This window comes from Malaya genurostris, chromosome 2, assembly GCF_030247185.1.
Source record: "Malaya genurostris strain Urasoe2022 chromosome 2, Malgen_1.1, whole genome shotgun sequence".
NCBI lineage: Eukaryota > Metazoa > Arthropoda > Insecta > Diptera > Culicidae > Malaya > Malaya genurostris.
In genome coordinates this window covers 344,413,974-344,432,214 of record NC_080571.1, presented here as the reverse complement: position 1 = coordinate 344,432,214, position 18,241 = coordinate 344,413,974, and the positions used below count along the sequence as shown (strand labels likewise).

Here is an 18,241-nt window from a genome sequence, read left to right as displayed (position 1 = left end):
CATCTTATATTATTCGATTGAAAATGAAATTTTACCGCACTGGTCCTGTGTAACCACATCGGACTATCAAATCAAGTAAATGTTAAAGCTTGATATTATTACTACAAGGTAGCAATTACAGCGCGAAGAAATTACAAATGAGTATCACCTGGATTCTACAATTCAATGGTAGCATTAATACAGAGACAGATCGAGAACATTATATGCTTTTAAATAACAAAAATGAAAACCTTTCAACTGTTTTTTCCCTTCATCTTATTCGACGAGCTCCGATATCTGCAGGATGTAGTTCAAATAGACACACTTTATGAACAATGTACATAAAAGATAGTATATCCAAACCTGTATTAGTCACCTCAAAGCTCTTTATAAAATGTACATCAAAATTGATATGATAAAAAAATGCGGAAACTAATTACAGAACACGAAAATATTACCAAGAGAAACATGTCAAGAAAAGTGCAGATGAACTAGCCAACTCACTTCTCAGTAGAACTGGGATGGTTGCAATGTTGTTTTGTGTGAATAATTGTGAAATGAAACGATAAATCAGGCGAAATGAGTTACTACCGTGTGGGTTAGTTGCATTGATATACTCTCTCTGTAAAACGTTGCCTGATTGATTGGCTAATGTGTGACAAAAGTTACAATTGAAAGATATTTAAATCACAGTCAATGAGAAAAAAACAGTTATTTGCAACAAACAGAGTACTTTTTCTCTTAGTAAAGTAACACGATTAGAACAAGGAAAAAATAGAGCGCACGAAAATGAAGGAATGAATTTGAGATTGAAGTAACGATTAGCAATAAGATTCGTATGAAAGAAATTGCCCCGTTGGGAAAATACCTTGCATTGGCACCTTCGTGAATCTGCGTCACCAGGTCACCGAGTACCTCGTGTCTTATATAATACAGCATCCGAACTCGTAGCAATACTCTATAAAGAAAAACAGATCGGTTAAAATCATTTATTTCATACCTATTGGTTCTAAACATACTTGTTAGCATGTCGCGTCAGATGCTTTTTGTAGTTAATGTCCAGTAAATTATCGGCATCGTATTTTTCGTCTTTGCTCCAATGATGAGGATCACTGGTTGGTGTGTTGGATCCGCCAGTATCGGAGCCGGACTTGGTAGCTTTCACCTCCTTCGGCGTACCGGAAGAATTCGAAGAAGCATCTTCATTCACTTCCGTAATGCTTCCTTCCCGGCGAGGCGTTGCAGAAGCCGAAACCGGATTGGTTGATTTGCGACCTAGTCCCGATAAGATACAATGGAATGAGCTATGCCCTAAATAAACACCGCATTTCGTACCTTTTGCATTTCTTCCTCGTGGAACTAAATTATGCAAACCACTGTGGTTACGTGCGATTTCACGTTGCTCACCACCTTCAGATGGAGCAATAAGATCCCATATAAAGTTTTTGATTTTTTCATCTCCTTGATAGCGATCCAAACAATAAAGTAGCTGCAATCAAGATCGAGATTCGATTTAGAACTACGGTTGACAGGCAGACGAAATGAGGATAAAGTCTACGCATTTGTCAGTTTACAGTCGAGAAGTTAACTTTGTTTTACTCAGCGAAAACCTAAAGTTTCCTCAATATTAGCATAGAAGTCATCATGTTTTATTTCTTAAAAAATCACACCAACCAACCAATGCATACTTACAATGACCCGAGCGCAATCCTCGATATCCTGTTCTCTCCATCCTCGTTTAAACTGTCCTTGTTCTAGAATCTCGGTCCAGCGAGCCCAACTGAAATGATCACAAACAAAATAAGATCCACTTTCTAGACCTCCATTCAAAAGCAGCGACATACCCATGGGACAGCAGTCCTTTCTCCACCTTGAAGCACTCAGATCGGGCCCAGTTTCCGTACTGCACTTCATCGAAACCGAGCGCTGCGAGTGTATCCCTGTCTCGAGGAATGTAGTCATCTCGCTCGACCTGCTGCTTCTTGTTCTTATCTTTACCACGATTTCGTTTGCTTCTAGTTTTCAATCCCATGCCTCCTTCTTCATTCTCACTACCATGCTCACCGGAAGATTCATCGGACATATCCATAACGCCATCATCGTGACCATACCGCTTAATCTGGGTTCGCTTTCTCGGTTCCGCAATGACTAAATCCTCGGTTTCGTCCTTTTCGCAAGCCGCCGGATCTATCTCGGCTCGTTTGGCCCATTTGTTCCAAAAGTCAGGATCATCGATGTTGATATCGCTACGGTTAGCCGCAGCAGCAAACGAAGCCTTCGAGAAGGTGGATCCCTTTTCACTTTCCATCGTAATAACTTGTGTACGACGAAGCAAAATCGAATCGATGTCTTCCTCACAGAACTTATCTCCCGCATCATCGTCCATAACTGCGCCGTATGCTCCTTTCTTCAGTAAGTCCTCGATTTCTTTCTTCGACAGTTGCTTGTTGGTTCCTTCTTTGCCTTGCGCGGTATTCATACTTTGTAGAATAGCTTTATCCAGACCCAGCTTAAGCGACGCCTTGTCGAACATCTCCCGTTCATACGTGTTACGGCAGAGCAGTCGATAAATTTTCACCATTTTCTGCTGACCAATACGATGGCAACGAGCTTGAGCCTGCAAATCGTTCTGTGGATTCCAATCACTGTCGTAGATGATAACAGTGTCAGCGGCAGTCAAGTTAATGCCCAAACCACCCGCTTTCGTGCACAACAAAAACACAAACCGGTCCGAGTCTGGCTTCGAATAACGATCGATGGCAGCTTGACGAAGATTTCCGCGAATACGACCATCGATCCGCTCGAAGGGATACTTTCTATAGATGAGATAATCCTCGAGGATGTCTAAACAACGGACCATTTGACTGAAAATCAATACACGGTGTCCGTTGGCCTTCAGTTTTGGTAGCAACTTATCAATCAAAACCATTTTACCCGAGGAAACGATTAGATTTTTGTAATAAGCTTCGGCATCCTCGCCGTGCTGTTGTCGGTAGTCGTACTGAATTTGATCTTCAGCCCCATTGAGTAGATAAGGATGAATACAGCATTTTCGCAGTTCCATCATAGTATTCATAAGGTTAGGTATATTGGCGGACGTCGTTCCCTTCATCAGGAATGAAAAGTTTTGCTCCAAAATACCGCGGTAATATTTCTTCTGGATGTTAGTAAGCTCCACTTCAACGATAGTTTCCTCCTTGGGAGCCAGGGATTTCTCCACATCATCTTTCAATCGTCTGAGCATCATTGGCTTCAACAGTGCCTGCAACTTGAGCACTTCACTTTCAGTCTTCAAACTACCGAATTCTCGCAAGAACTCGTCATTAGAGGAGAACTGACTGGGTTCCAGGAAGTTCAACAACGAGAACAACTCATTCACGTTGTTCTGCAGTGGTGTTCCCGAAAGCAAAACCCGGTGCTCTAAGTTAAGTTGCCGAAGACCTTCCAGTAGTTTACAGTTCCGATTTTTCAAACGATGAGCCTCATCAATCACACAAGCCCTCCAATTGTATGGCTTCAGATCCTGATAGTCAGTCACGATCATTTCGAACGTCGTAATTAAAACGTTGAATTTGTTTATTTCTTTGATATATTTTCCGTTCTCGTAACGGTAATAGATTTCGTAATCCTGAATCATCTGCCGACTTGTGGCTGATCCGTGATAGACAATAACGTTCATGTCTGTCCAACCTTCGAATTCACGCTGCCAATTAGGGATCGTTGAAAGGGGAGCGATAACTAAAAACGGTCCGCGAATTCCATACTCGTATACGGAATGGACAAACGTTAAACTCTGAATAGTTTTACCGAGACCCATTTCATCTGCCAGAATACAGTTGTTTCCTTTGTACCACGAATAGCGTAACCAATTTAGACCTTCCAACTGATACGGACGCAAACTATTTCCTGCCTTGTATATGGGGGATTCTGACAGTGGCTTCCATTGATCCGGATGTGGTCGCTTCTTTGTCTTCCATTCACTCTTGGGTGGGATTTTGTTAAACCGATAGTACTGGTCAATTTTGGGAAGATCAACATCGTCTTCCAACTCCCACGTGCTATCCTCGTACGGTAAGCTCTTCCATTTCACCAGATAGTGCTTCACTGTTTTACCGTCATCGTCCGTGTGCTCGGAAACATCCAGAACTCGATCAACCTCTACAAAGTCCGGGTTGAATGATTCCTCATCCAAACTTTCGAATATGTTGAGATGTTGCTGTTGCTTTTGCAGAAAACGTTTAATTTTATTTCCCACTCGTTTATCTCCTTTAAACAGTTCATCTTCCGTTCGCCACTCGCAATGTAAATAGGAAAAATTGCGATATTTGACAAAGTACTCTTCAACGTCGACAAACACCGGTTCCTTCTTCTCTGTCGACGACGTTTCCGCTGCTTTCGATATCTTTGCTTTTGATCCACCGTCAGCGAGCTCCTCACTTTTACTATCCGCTTTGGGTTTGTCTCCTTCGGTTTGGTCTGCAACTGTCTCCTTTTCTTTCTCTTCCTCTTCAGGTTTTTCACTGTTTTCATTATCTTGAGAGCTTTTCTCATCAGACGGCACTTTTTCTTCTTCCACCTCATCGGTTTCCATTTTTTCTTCATCTGCTTGGCTTTCATCTTGTTTCTGATCATCTTTCGCTACCGTGTCAACAGCCTTTTCATCGTTCTTGGTAGTCTCTTCGTCGTGATCGGACATATCTTTGTCTTCTTTCACAGAATCGTCATCTTCTTTCTGGTTTTCCTCATCCTGTTCCTTCTTGGCATCATCGTCGGTAGTGTGTTCAGTAGCCATACTTTCGTCTTTTTCCTCTTTCTCGTCACTCTTCGTTGCGGTAGCTTCTTCTTCCGCCGCTTCATTCTGTTTTTCAGCACTTTCTTCGCCTTCCTTCGCATTTGGTTTCTCCTCCGGTTCAGGAGTTTTCTCCTTTGGTGGCGGTGGAGGTGGATCCGGTTTCAGCTCACGTCTGCCCATCCGAACGGCCAGTACGTATTGCACCACCTATCGAAGAAAGAAGAATTTAATGATAAACGTTGTCAAACGTTTTTGATAATAATCAAATCAATACACAGGATATACAGCAAAGCACTTACCATCGAATCCTCATCGCCCGTGTTCACATACACGTAGTTGGGTTTGTTAGCGTCATCTAGCTTCATTTCGGCACTGAGATCTAGCTTGTCGTCCGAGGTGCTTACTTTCTCTTCACCATCCGCTGCGGTAACACTTGAACTTGACGCAACCGCATCGGCTTCCGTAGATGCAGCAGCAGCAACACCAGCAGTAGCACCAGCGGTGGCCGATCCTTCACCACTGCTATCGGCGTCTTTTTTGTCGGCATCCGTCTTCTTTTCTCTGCGACTAGTCGGCATCGGGGAAATAATTCCGGATTCGTCGTCGGAAAACCGTAACATAACGTCGTCAACGTATTTTTTGCGCTGAGTGTTACGAGCGGATCTTCGTTTCGAACTGTCGATTTCGGCATCTGGCGGTGGAGATGGAGGCGGAGTGCTCATCAAATCATCTCCCTCACCATCCGACTCATCCATCATTCGGGGTCGGTATCGCGTGCGACTACTTTTCGAACTACCGGAAGATTTTTTACTTCGCGAAGCGCTCGAGGATGAGCTCTTCTTTTTACTCTCGCCGCTACCGGGATCCTTTTTCTTACTACTTTTCTTCTTTTTGGGTGTTTCCCCTTCAGTTTCTCCTCCGTCGCCAGCACTTTCGCCATTCTCCTGCTCTTTTTTCTCACTTTCTTCCAATAAATTCTTGATGGGAATTTTCGACACCGGAATATCGTCAAAATCTGTCACCTCATCATCGATGGAACCGTCTATTTTGGATTCCTTCTCAGGACCGGCCGTTGCATCGGTAGAATTCTGCGAATGCATCAGTGAAGCCAACGTTTGATTTTCATCCGCTTCGCTTGTCGCTTTCGAATGACCTTGATCGTGATCTTGGCTTGTGTTGTCCATAGATATCGAGTTGTCTCCTTCGGTGGTAGTGTTCAAACTCTTTTTACTGCTCTTTTTCTTCGATTTAGCCGGTTCTTTTGGTTCCTTTTTCTTGGTTTCTTTCTTCTCTTTCGGTTCTTTCGCTTCTTTTGGTTTCTTCGGCTCTCTGGGTTTCCGTGGTTTCTTTAATTTTTTACCACTCGCATCGGTCGAAGTATCCAAGTCACCAATCGAAAGATTATCTTGAGATTCAGTTTCATTCAGAGTTTCACTGAAACTTTCTGATGTAACTTCCGACAAACCGGTTCCGGCAGTAACGGCATCTTCTGAAACCGGCAACGTAGTTATGGGTGCCTGTGTTTGGGACGTTTCATCGCCGGACGTTATCTGTGATTGCTGTGGAGGTGGTGGTTGTACTACGGGAACCGGTGTAGTTACCACTGCTGCAGCAGCTGCTGCTTCCTGTGCTAGTTTCTCCGATTTTTTCAAACGTGGTTTTCGCGGTTTGTTCGACGGAGCTCGTCCCCGGCGGCCTGTGGTGCTCGTAACCTGAGGACTGTCGATCATAGCGGACGAATACATCGAGTGGTTTTGCATAATGCACTGTGGTCCACCCTGGCACCCGTCTGTCGTTTCGTGCTGTTGAAGCATTGCGATCCGTTCCTGCATACGCATGATCTTCTCTTGATTGTCGGCCATCGGCAACTTGTACATGTCCTGTAGTTGCTGTTGAATAGCAGCTCTTTCCTGAGCATGCGACTGGTACGGGGTTTGATATGGATTCATCATATCGGAACCCATCATACCATGCATTCCCGGCCCATGAGGACCATGCAACATCGGAGAACTGGGAGGCATATGCATTCCATACATCGATGGTGGTTGGCCTTGCCCTGGTGTCATTCCTGGAGCTCCTATTTGTCCGTACTGGGGATGAATCTGGGGATGCATTTGGGAATGTTGCAGTGGTGGAATCTGAGTTGAGTTTGGCGGTATCGTCGTAGCCGGTGTGCTTGTCGAAATTACTGGCTCACCAGGCATTTGTTCGGGGGTCATTTGGTTGGGATAGGACGGCATTGCCGTCGTTGGAATTGTTGGTGTCGTGGTAGACGTAGGAACAGAATGTGTTTGCTCCGGACTTGTGTTCGTTGCAGTTGTCACTTCTGGCTCTTGAAGTTCAGTCAGTGCAACCGAAGTGACCGGATCGGGAACTGTCATAGGTTCTACTGGAACATCAGTCTTTTTAGCTTCAATAGTTGGTGCTTGATTCGAATTATCCGAATGATACATATCATCCCGTTTTTCACTTGGTTCAGTGGTGATACTGTCCAGGCCAAGTGTTTGTCCTTCTCGAATGGCATCGTCCATTCCGGTGTCTGAATTCAGCAACGAGCCTCCCGTCCCGGTATTGGTGGGATTCATACTTTCGAAATCCGTTCCGGACATTAATGAGCTGGAGGATTTGCTCTCGTCAGTGTTGGACTCTGCCGGTGCAGGAACTATACTGTCACGTGATTCTTCGTTGCTACTGTTCTGCTCTGATGCCGAGTGTCGCTGCTGCAGACTATCAGTTTCACTGATTGCCGATTCTGGGATCGATCCGGTGGCACCCAGACTCGATGGTGCTTCGTTCGCATTAGTTGATGTCAAACTATCGATTAGACTAAGATCAGTCGACGGTTGTTGAGACTCGGTGCTGACAACAGGTGGTACACTTTCTACACTGGAAGCAGGTGGCTCGACCGTAAGTGTTGAAATGGGTGGAAGTTCGATCGTCGGGGCAGAGCTTTGATGTTGCGGTGGCGGCGGCGGTTGGCTATGCTGAGATTTAGGCTGCTGGGGTTGAACAACAATGGGTTGTTGCGGCGTTGATGCGGACGATTGCATCGCTTGCAGTTCATTCATCTGCGATGCTTGTGAGATTGGTGGTATTTGATGTTGCACTGGGGCTGGTGGTGCGATTGGAGATGGAACTGATGTGGGAATTGGCGCTGGAGCAGCCGGTATATGTTGTTGTATTGGTTGTTGATGTTGATGTTGTTGCTGTTGCTGTTGCTGCTGCTGCTGCTGCTGCTGCTGCTGTTGCTGCTGTTGCTGTTGTGGGCCGCTTGGCGACATCATCATTTCGTCATTAAATGACGGTGATTGCAGCTGCTGAGAAATCGAATGTGACGAAGGAACAGAAGGAGCTTGCGGTGGCTGCTGCTGGGGAGCCATAGATGACTGCAACGAAGACAGGTGGCTCTGATGTTGCGATGGTTGCTGTGAGTGAAGCTGTTGCAGATGCGTTGGGGGCTGAAGCTGCGTTAGCATGGGGGGTTGTTGTGTCTGTTGCTGAGGGGCCATTTGATGTGGTTGATGCATCGATGGAAGTTGTGGAGGTGGTGGCTGCTGCTGTTGCTGTGGTTGTGACAGATGCGGCTGATGTAGACTATGTACAGGTTGTGGCTGCTGCGGCTGCGGAACTGACTCCACGAGGCTCTTATCGTCTAGATTGCTGTACTGCAGCCCGGCTGGAGGGCCTTGCGTTGGTGGTATCACAGACATCGTTTGCGATACAGGTGGTATCAAACTGGAGATATCGTTCAACTGTGAGATCTGTTGAGCGTGCGGTGGAGGTGGATGGGATGCCTGTGATACGTGTAAATGCGGTGCATGAGAATGCATTGGCGGCAAGTGCTGATTGCCCAGCTGTTGCTGCTGCTGTTGTGGAGATTGCTGTGGCATCCCGTGGTGAGCGTTTCCATTTATCCCTCCACTGCCAGGCCGCTGAACCATCGGGGGCCACTGCTGGTGATGCTGGGGAGACATCGGCAGTCGTGGTCCAAGCGGAGACAGTGGATTGTTCTGCATTTGTTGCTGGTGCGGTGGCCCTCGGTAAGCTGCCGCCTGCGAGTATTCTAAACCTGAAGAAGAACGATAACGATAACGATTAAAATACAGTGAGATTTTTTTTCCAGACACAAGCGCTTACCTGCGGCAGCAGCAGAAGGTGGCATCACCATCTGTTCCAGTGCTTGCAGGGTGTTGACTGGACCAGTGGCTGAAGTCGTTGTTAGTTTCGTAACGGGCATAGACTGTTGCGGTCGAGGACTTTGAATACTACCACCGGAACTGGCTATATGCTGATGAGGCGACATTGTTGTCGGAAGTGTAGTTTGTGGTGCTTGCGATGAAACACTACTTGGCGGTTTTGCAGGTGACATAACAGGTCGTGGTGACATCTGTGTATGGGGAGACATTTGGGGTGGTCGCGGTGACATTTGTGGAGATAACTGAGGGAAAGGCGCCCGATATTGGGGACTGCTACCATGCTGTTGGGGTTGCTGTTTCGTTGCATTCGGTAGGTACGATTGCTGCTGTGGGGCATTCGCACCATAACCGGGCACACTCGACAGCGCACTGTGAGACATTTGATGACCTCCCAGTGTGTTAGTACTGTGATGACTCCCTGGTTGCTGACTTGATTGTGGTTGGGACATTGCAGAACCCAACGCACTGCTTCCGTGCATTAAACTTCCACTGTTCGGTTGCTGTGAATGAATCATGCCGGGATGCTGATTCGCGAGCTGTTGGCTTTGTTGTTGTGTTAACCCCGCCAGCCCAGGATGCTGCTGTGGATGAGCCTGTGGATGCGTTGGTTGGCTACTGTGTGACGGTTGCTGACTTTGCTGTTGCTGTTGTTGAACCGGTTGCATCTGGCTGGCATGCATTTGTTGCTGCGATTGAGGGGACTGACCGGGCAACGGTAGATGGGACTGGGGTGGATGCTGCGGAAGCTGACCGGGTGGCTGTTGCTGGGGAGTACTCATCTGATGATGACTCGTCGGTACCTGACTAGCACCCATATGCTGTCCGTAAGCCGACTGTTCTAGCTGATGTTGGGTGTAAACATGCTGACTCGTTCGGCTGGCATGCTGTTGCATTGTGGGAGCATACGACGCATAACCGGCCTGAGCAGTCGCAGATTGAGGCTGAACCACCGGAGCACCCGGATACATTGAATGACCAGCCTGCGGGTAGTGCTGTGAAACACGTTGCTGCTGCTGTTGCTGGGGTTGTTGTGGCTGTTGCTGCTGCTGAGATGGCTGCTGGGGTTGACTTAACGACCCGTAACCCTGCTGTGGCATCATGCCACCCATCATTGCCTGCTGTGTGGGGTACTGCAGTTTTGATGAATCCTGCTGAGGATAGCCGGTCATATGTTGCCGATAGCTGGTCGGACGACAGGGCAAAGAAAGATTGACAGATTGGTTAGGTATGAATGACGACGTTTGACCGGTGAAACGAAAAAAATATTTTCCAAGAAATTAACAGCAAAATTTACCTTGTCGGAGCTTGCCGTTGCGTAGGCTGTGGTGCTTGGGGATGACCATAGCCCATCGGAGCAGCGTAAGGGTTGGCCTGAGGTGGTGGCGGCGGCTGGGTACCCCACAGTGCATCACTCATACCAGCCATACCGGTGTTATGATCCGGCATCGAGTACATGTTGTCTGCTGTGGCAGGCTGGTATGAGGGATACTGGGATTGGGATTGCTGTTGCTGCATCGGGTGGGGTGCCCTGTGTCGTGCGTACGGCCCACCCGCATTGCCCGGTGGCCCCATGCCTCGTGGCGCAGTTGGATCATATCGATAGTAGGCGTCCCTAGCAGATTCGTTGGAAAAGAATGGAAAATTAGGATGGCGATAGCGTTAGCGCATCAGAACGAAGACATTAATTATGGACGAACGTGACAATTGTGCGATATTTTTAGACTGACCACATAAATGAAAGAGAGAGAGAGAGGTTGTAGCATGAGATCTAGTAACAATCGATCCGGCTAAAAATAGGTTAGATTGCTCTGTTTCGTAACTGCGTGCTGCGATTTTAATTCGAAGCATGGAAGATGATGATTGATAATTCGGTTCAAAACGTTGATGTACTTACATTTTATTAGTGGTTAAACTGCTGGATACCAGGAGACCAACTGACGACGTATCCTAACTTTTAACACTACTTTTACTTGACAGATTGTACTGCCGTTTTTTTTTCTAGCGGCGTACAAACGTTTAGCAATTTAAAGGAAAAATGCTAGCGGTTTCACTTGCTGCGTTTGACTGACTCATTTGCTGATGTCGGTGCTTTTCCTGTATAGAAAATCGATTTAAAAAGTATACGTAACACATGTTTCAATTTAATCGTATTGTTCTAAATTCGTTGTTGTTTGATAGCAGAAAACTGCATTCTAGCATATATTTTTTTGAAGTGAATCGATCGGTTCATCGCCTACGATGAAATGAAATTCTCTAAGAAATCACGTTTTTGCTGAGCTGGTGACGGACTTCATATCCTGTAATGAAAAACGGAGAAAGAGAAAAAAGGTAATTAAATTGACAAAATTTACATCGGAATGGAAAGCACACAGACAAAAGTATCCTTTCGACATTGTAGTGAGATGAGCTGCAACATGGGCTGGGCACATTACTAGAGGAAATGTGCGGAGGAAGGAAAGAGAAACGACTGCTTTTTGGCTCAGATGCTGTATGGTGTAGTGACGAAATACAACAAAAAAAAAATAAATGCAGTTGGGGTGATATGCGCAGTAGTGCTTTCTTTTCATTACACTCAAGCCCTCCTTCGTATTTCCGTCTATACTCAGTCTTTCTGGGGCGCTACTTTCGATCACATCGGTTACAGTATCGGCATTTAATGGAATGTTAACCAGATAAGTTACTCAAATCTGCAGTGCATACAATTTCAAATTGCGCACACTTTCGTCGTATGAAGCCGCAAGACTAGAAGTGAAACGTTGAAGTTTTCTCTGGTATGTTGGAGCATATTCACATTGACAGATTTTTTTTTTTTCAATTTCGATTCACGAAATATTTCACCTTCTGTGAATTTGTTCGTCCTACATTCTGATCGCACATATTGTTTATGATATTTTTCACTGCTTCTTTAGAACTTTCCTTTTAGGAAAGCACCTGTACGTTGGAAAACAGTGGGAATATATTTATGTTTTTCAGTCCCATTAACTTACAGCATTTAAAATCTGTTATCTGACAAAATGATCATTGAAAGTCATAAAAACGAATTATGACTTTCTGATATAGGGGAACCGAAGGGGAAGCCGCACGCCACCCTTAGTGTTTCACTAAATAATCTTTTGTCGTGAATACGACTTACATTGTTATGGGGCGCCTTTTCGAAGCGTACCCTGTACAAGAATAAGTAGAACTTAATCGTGAACATTGCTTGTTGTACATAAGGCAGCTACATAATTTTTCTCCATACCACGTTCAGCAAGTTATGATAAAATTTTCATTAGTATGGTATTAACTAGCATTAATGTGAAATTCAATGCCAATATGAAGCGCGCAAAATTCCAAATACAAGAATCGAACGAGTCAGAGTGGGCTTACAACACGATTCGTTCGCTAGTAAATCAGACACTAACTATGTATGGCTATAAACCATGGGTATTTTTATTGACTAATATGAGACACATTTGTCTGGGTGTCAAGTGAATTGGCGATTTCAATTTCCCGTTGTTTTCCCGGTTTTGCCGGTGTGTGAGATTAAAATTCCAGGTTTTTGGAATAGGCTAGAATCGCTGGTGTTCAGTTATTTTAATATACCTTCAATTCATGCTTGGAACAGGGGATCAGGGTCATTTCGCCGAAAGCCATTTTGCCGAAAGGGTTATTTCGCCGAAAGCCATTTCGCCGAATTCTGAAATCGTCTTAAAATCGTAATAAGAATCGATTTGAAATAAAGACAAATGAAAGATGATAGCGTTAACACCCGTTTTGGTGACCTTTGTTGACTCCCGTTGAATTGTACTTCTTGAATAAAGATTGATTCTTGTACTCTTGAATAAAGATTGATTCATGAACCTCAGAACGGGGTTCCCATGAAAACTTGTTGACTATTAGTTACTAAGCATCAAAGCAATTGCATAGGTGTATCTACCAGGCAAATGTATGTATGCAAATGTACGCCACATCGTTCTGGTTCATGTGCTGTCCGACCTCGCTACCGCTCGTTCGGACCTAACTAACGCAAAGAAACCTAGCTTTGACTAGACCGGGCAAACGAGACGGTTACAGGTTTGTTTGCAAGAGGCCGCCGCTTCCGACGGCGGGTCGGCGGCCGACTCAGCTAGCGTCGGCTCGGAGGCTTTGTGCCGCCCAGCCATCTTGGCTTCGGTTATGTGGCTGCGCCACATCAGTTATACAGGAGACATAACATGCAGGAGATATGACCCTTTCGGCGAAATTACCCTTTCGGCAAAATGACCCTTTCGGCGAAATGACCCTTTCGGCGAAACGACTTTCGGCAAAATGGCTTTCGGTTCGGATTTGGTTGGCATAACTTTTGATTGGCATAAATTTGTTTGGCATAATGTCTTTTGGCATAACATTAAAAGACAAACTATTTCATTTAGCATAATTGTTGTTTGGCATAATTTCAATTGTGCATATTTTCTATAGATATTCTGTTTGTTCTGGGAGTGCTTTGAAAGGGTAAAACACTTGGATTACAGATTTTACGATTAGTGCTCGATTCTTACATTCCATTTTTAAGTGAATATATTTTTATACAAAATTCGGCCAAATAACGTACACCCTTTGAACAGATATCCCAAACATTATATTATATTAATTTCGGGAGCGGTTTATTACGCCGAAAGTCGTTTCGTCGAATAGGTCATTTTGCCGAAAGTCGTTTCTCCGAAAGGGTCATTTCGCCGAAAGGGTAATTTCGAATACATCAAATTATTTTTTTGTGTTATTATGCCTCCTGTATAACTGATTTGGCGCAGCCACATAACCGAAGCCAAGATGGTTCGGCGGCATAAAGCCGCCGAGGCGACGCCGGCTGAGTTGGCCGCCGACCCGCCGTCGGAAGCGGCGGCCTCTTGCATACAAACCTGTAACCGCCTCGTTTGCCCGGTGTACTGAAAGCTAGGTTTCTTTGCTTTAGTTAGGTTCGAACGAGCGGTAGCGAGGTCGGACAGGACACGAATCAAATCGATGTGGCGAAGCCGCATTAGATATTTTTTTTATTTAGTAAACGGGAAATACCACAGTGGATTAGTGGGTAATAATCAACAAGTTTCTTTGGGAACTCTGTTCTGAGGTTCATGAATCAATCTTTATTCAAGAAGTACAATTATAGGTCAACAAATCGGGCGTTAACGTTATCATCTTTAATTTGTCTTTATTTTGAATCGATTTCCATTACGATTTTAAGACAATTGCAGGAATCTGCGAAATGGCTTTCGGCGAAATGACATTCGGCGAAATGGCCCATTCGGCGAAATGACATTCGGCGAAATGACCCTTTCGGCGAAATGGCTTTCGGCGACATGACCCTGATCCATTAATTTCAAAGCATTTCGTATAAAGCTTTCTTCGTTCCTTCCGGAAGTGAAAGAAGAAATCTCCGTTCGGTGGGAAAATTATAAACGGCATGATGACACAGCGACCCTGACATAATATCGTTATTGCCAGGGATTCAGCCAAGGTACAACAAATTGTCATATGGACATAGCAAAGCAAAGTCTTGACATTACATTCCTTTTGTGGAATTTGGCCTTTCTGTTTCAACAGACTTCGCAGCCGATTCTTACGATACGCTGTTTAAATTGTAGTAATTCAATGAACGATACCCGAAGATGAATTGTCATTCTCTGATTGTGGGAAGAGCCATAAATCCAATTATTAACAATGTCCTATCAGACAAAACATTTTAATTTCTTTTGTAACAAAATTCAATTGAAAATCAATAGATGTTTACATACCTAAAATTTAGCAAAACCGTTCGGATGCCATGACTGGCTCTTTTAAAACATCAATTTTTTTCTAATGTACCTGTTAGTTAAATACAATAGATACATCCGTCATGTCATCCTATCCGGTAGTTTTTAGCCAGTTTTATTTCCATATAGCCCAACTTATTTATCTTCTATGAGAAATCCTTGTACAATTGATCTAGTTCTAGAAGATATCACATCTGTAGTGAACTGACTTTGATACAGATCATCAATCAATAACAGTCTTTCTTATATACTGGTCCTCAGAAACCAGTTTCAGCTCTCAAAGAAAGAAATCAAACACTTCCTGCAAACGATAGATAAGATCAAAATCGATGTTTTCCAAATTTTGACTCCTATTGAAATCTCACACAAATCTGAACATAACACAAGTATTACCTCAAGATCATCATCATTGGCAAAATTTAAAACATGAAGGTAGAATTAGGAAGTTTGAAATATTTTATTAATTTTTTTTCCGATGTTACCTTAGGACTTTACCAAATGTGTTTAATACTTCCAGGCTTCCAGGCATCCTAATTCTGCTTATTTTTTAGGATGAACTTTCATTGTGCTGTTCTTGATAACACCTAAGGAAGTTCTGATTGATTTAAAACTACTCTTAAACCCTTAGAATTCATTGGACGAGAGATGGGGTGTTGGGCCACATTGCAATGGATTGTTCAACATAGAACCTGTATGAGACAATACGTTTTTCAACACTTTGAGTGGAGATTTCGCTTAAAAGCAAAATTGAGTATTGTCTCCTACTTTTCATTCGTTGAAAAAAAAATTATAAAGCTAACAATTGTTACTCATATGTGGGCTAGTGATGTTTTTCCCGTGAAAACACTAAGATTTCCGGTTTTTCCCGGAAAAACAAATTCCAGACCTTTTCTCGGTTTTCCCGGTCACTTGCCACCCTGATTTGTGCATGTTGTTTAAGACGGTCAATTTAGACATTTAATTTAAAACCAACATGATTTTATGATTTTCTTGTCGTTGACGAAATTGTTCATTTATTTGTTACAAATCAAAATCATTGGGACAAACTGTGTACTGCTCATTCGGCTCACAAGCGGAAGATGTGAATCGACTTTGGGACAGAAACATTTTGCGATTTCCGAATTTTGATGCCGAAATTTTCTGATGCCGAAATGCATGAACCAACGTTTAAGACAAAACAAGAAAACCGAATAACTTTGAAAGAGGCGTAACTTCATTGGTTGTTGGTATCTTCACAAAAGTTGTTTGTAATCAAATAGCGCTCCTTTTGATGAAAAATGTTACTAGGGTGGTCCTCATTTAGATTGAAATCTGAAATCTAACTTTTTTAATAGAACTCAAAAATGATTATTTTGTTGTACAATAAAGTTGTAGGAAATTTTATTTTGAGAAACTTTGCTGAAAAAAAGCACCTCTCTAGCTTTTCATTTGATCGAGTTACATCAATTTTCCCGAATAAAAGTAGGGTGGCTCCTGAAAAATCACTTTTTTGTTCTAACTTGTTTGTGAAACGTTCTAAGGAGTTGTTGTACTAATCATTGCGCACAATTTTGCTCAACCAAGTCTTTCCATATGAACTACCAGTAAAAAGTTATGATTATTTTTTCATCAAAAACTAGTCAAACTTCAAATATCAATATTTATTAGATGCCAGATCGATAAAAATGTATCCTATGCGGTTCCTGAAAGCTCATAATATAAGTAAAAATTTAAGAGAAAATTATGTGTGTTATTTTTTTAACTTATTTAGATTAGTTTTAAAAATACCTTCAAAAAACTCATAAATATTGCATAACTCTTAAACGCCTTTATGTATCAACATACTTCCTTCAGCAAAATAATAGTATCAAATTAGTTCTACAAGTGTTCCATACATTTTCCTTTTGAGAAATGAGACACACAAAAACTACAGCCGGTAAACAAAAACATACATTATGTCTAAAAGTATAGTTATTGGAGACGCTTTGTCGAAGGTCTATCTAGAGAAAACTTAATGAGAACTCTTTAGAACACTGCCAAAAGAATGAACAACCGAAACATGTTTAAATAGAGTGAAGAATATAGAACCAATGGATATTGGACTTTGCTAAGAGCGCTATCTTTCCACTGAGAATAGAGAAAAAAAATTTGCGACACTTTGACACTTGAGTCAAAAACGGTTTATTATGAAATACTCAGGACAAAATGTTATTTGAGCACTTGCACTGGACTTTCCACTTATTGACTTAGGAAAATTTAAGAACGGTCATAGACCGAGATATTTAGAAACGTATACTGAAGCTAGCAAAAAACTTGGTGGACATAACCTGATAGGTGGCGCAAGTGCCCAAAATACAACAACTGGAAAGAAACATTTGACCAGGATTGAATCTCTTATCAATGGCGTATGTTTCTAATTTATTTAATCTAACAGGCTAATAAAAATGTTAAGGTATTACGAAATGATGCTAAATCGAAACAATCTCCAGAACTCGAGCTCTACGGTTGTACAAATTTTTATATTTGTTATTCAAAGAAAAATTCCAGGACACACACATCGTTTTGTGTTTGCATTCGAATAGTCTGTTTCTGAAATCCTTGATGTTGACACGGTGCTGAATTTCTCGATGGTGTAGCAGCAAACACTAAATGGGAAAAGCTATACGCTTATGGATTGCTAAAAATTTACATATAGCGTACAGGATTTCCCCCTTCAGTGTTTGCGATAACGTACGGTAGATTGTTTGCCGTATTGTTTAACCGTAAAACCTATTCGTTGAACCGTAAAACTTCACCTTATTCTTTTTAATTATACTCTGCACTGTGTTGAGTTTGCTTGTTACTATTATCAGGTTGCAAATATTATCTCATTTGAATCAATCCAATTAGATGAAGATGTACCCAAAAGGGGCTTTTTTAAAACCATATTTTGATTTTCCGGACATTTTTAAATTATTGTGAATTGATTTGTATGTCATTTTACATTTTGCACTTTTTGATCGGTACCGGTACCGACAGATCCCGAATATTTAACACTCAGAGAAATCCCTGCTGACGATGCTAGTCCGACACATGTTTAGTAGAGATCGTGTACAAATCCGGAGAAAAATAATTGTTGTTCTTGAATCAGTCTGAGTTTTTCCCGACATCTACTATTAAAATTATTTGAACCGTCGCAGTAGGTGTAAACTGATTTTACCAATAATAATTAATCACTATTCTCAGAAATAATTGATACATTCCCAAATCATAAGAACGTTGAGACGACTAGGGTTATTTCAAACAAGTCAGAATCATGAACAATAAGACGTTGTAACACCAATACTGAAATGTAACTATTCGCTTTCACGATCAAACTCAAATGCATTTGAAAGCAAAAAAGTTGAATACATCCAATTAAACAAAACTAGCAGTTAGGTATTCATACAGTTACAACAGAATCATGACGCAGCAAGTTCCGGTGCTGGAGGAAAAAATGTCCATCAAGTGTACGAAGACGACAGTACTAAAGAAGTGCTTGTACA

The 18,241-nt window shown here is 42.8% G+C and overlaps 1 protein-coding gene across 11 annotated transcripts in view; it reads right to left on the bottom strand.

The window, feature by feature from the left end:
* The window catches only part of LOC131431929 (uncharacterized), an 86,719-nt gene that overhangs the window by 32,918 nt on the left and 35,560 nt on the right, over window positions 1-18,241 (bottom strand). For 9 of the 11 annotated variants that reach the window (XM_058597894.1, XM_058597892.1, XM_058597891.1 and 6 more), the window contains 9 exons: window positions 10,862-11,264; window positions 10,262-10,579; window positions 8,909-10,149; window positions 5,071-8,840; window positions 1,824-4,978; window positions 1,672-1,759; window positions 1,315-1,468; window positions 999-1,254; window positions 848-937 (listed from right to left, as the gene is read on the bottom strand). In XM_058597894.1, the coding sequence (XP_058453877.1) occupies window positions 848-937; window positions 999-1,254; window positions 1,315-1,468; window positions 1,672-1,759; window positions 1,824-4,978; window positions 5,071-8,840; window positions 8,909-10,149; window positions 10,262-10,579; window positions 10,862-10,863 (9,074 nt within the window). In that variant the 5' untranslated portion in view covers window positions 10,864-11,264. The remainder of the gene's footprint in view (window positions 1-847; window positions 938-998; window positions 1,255-1,314; window positions 1,469-1,671; window positions 1,760-1,823; window positions 4,979-5,070; window positions 8,841-8,908; window positions 10,150-10,261; window positions 10,580-10,861; window positions 11,265-18,241) is intronic. The other 2 variants (XM_058597895.1, XM_058597896.1) reach the window with 1 other exon arrangement.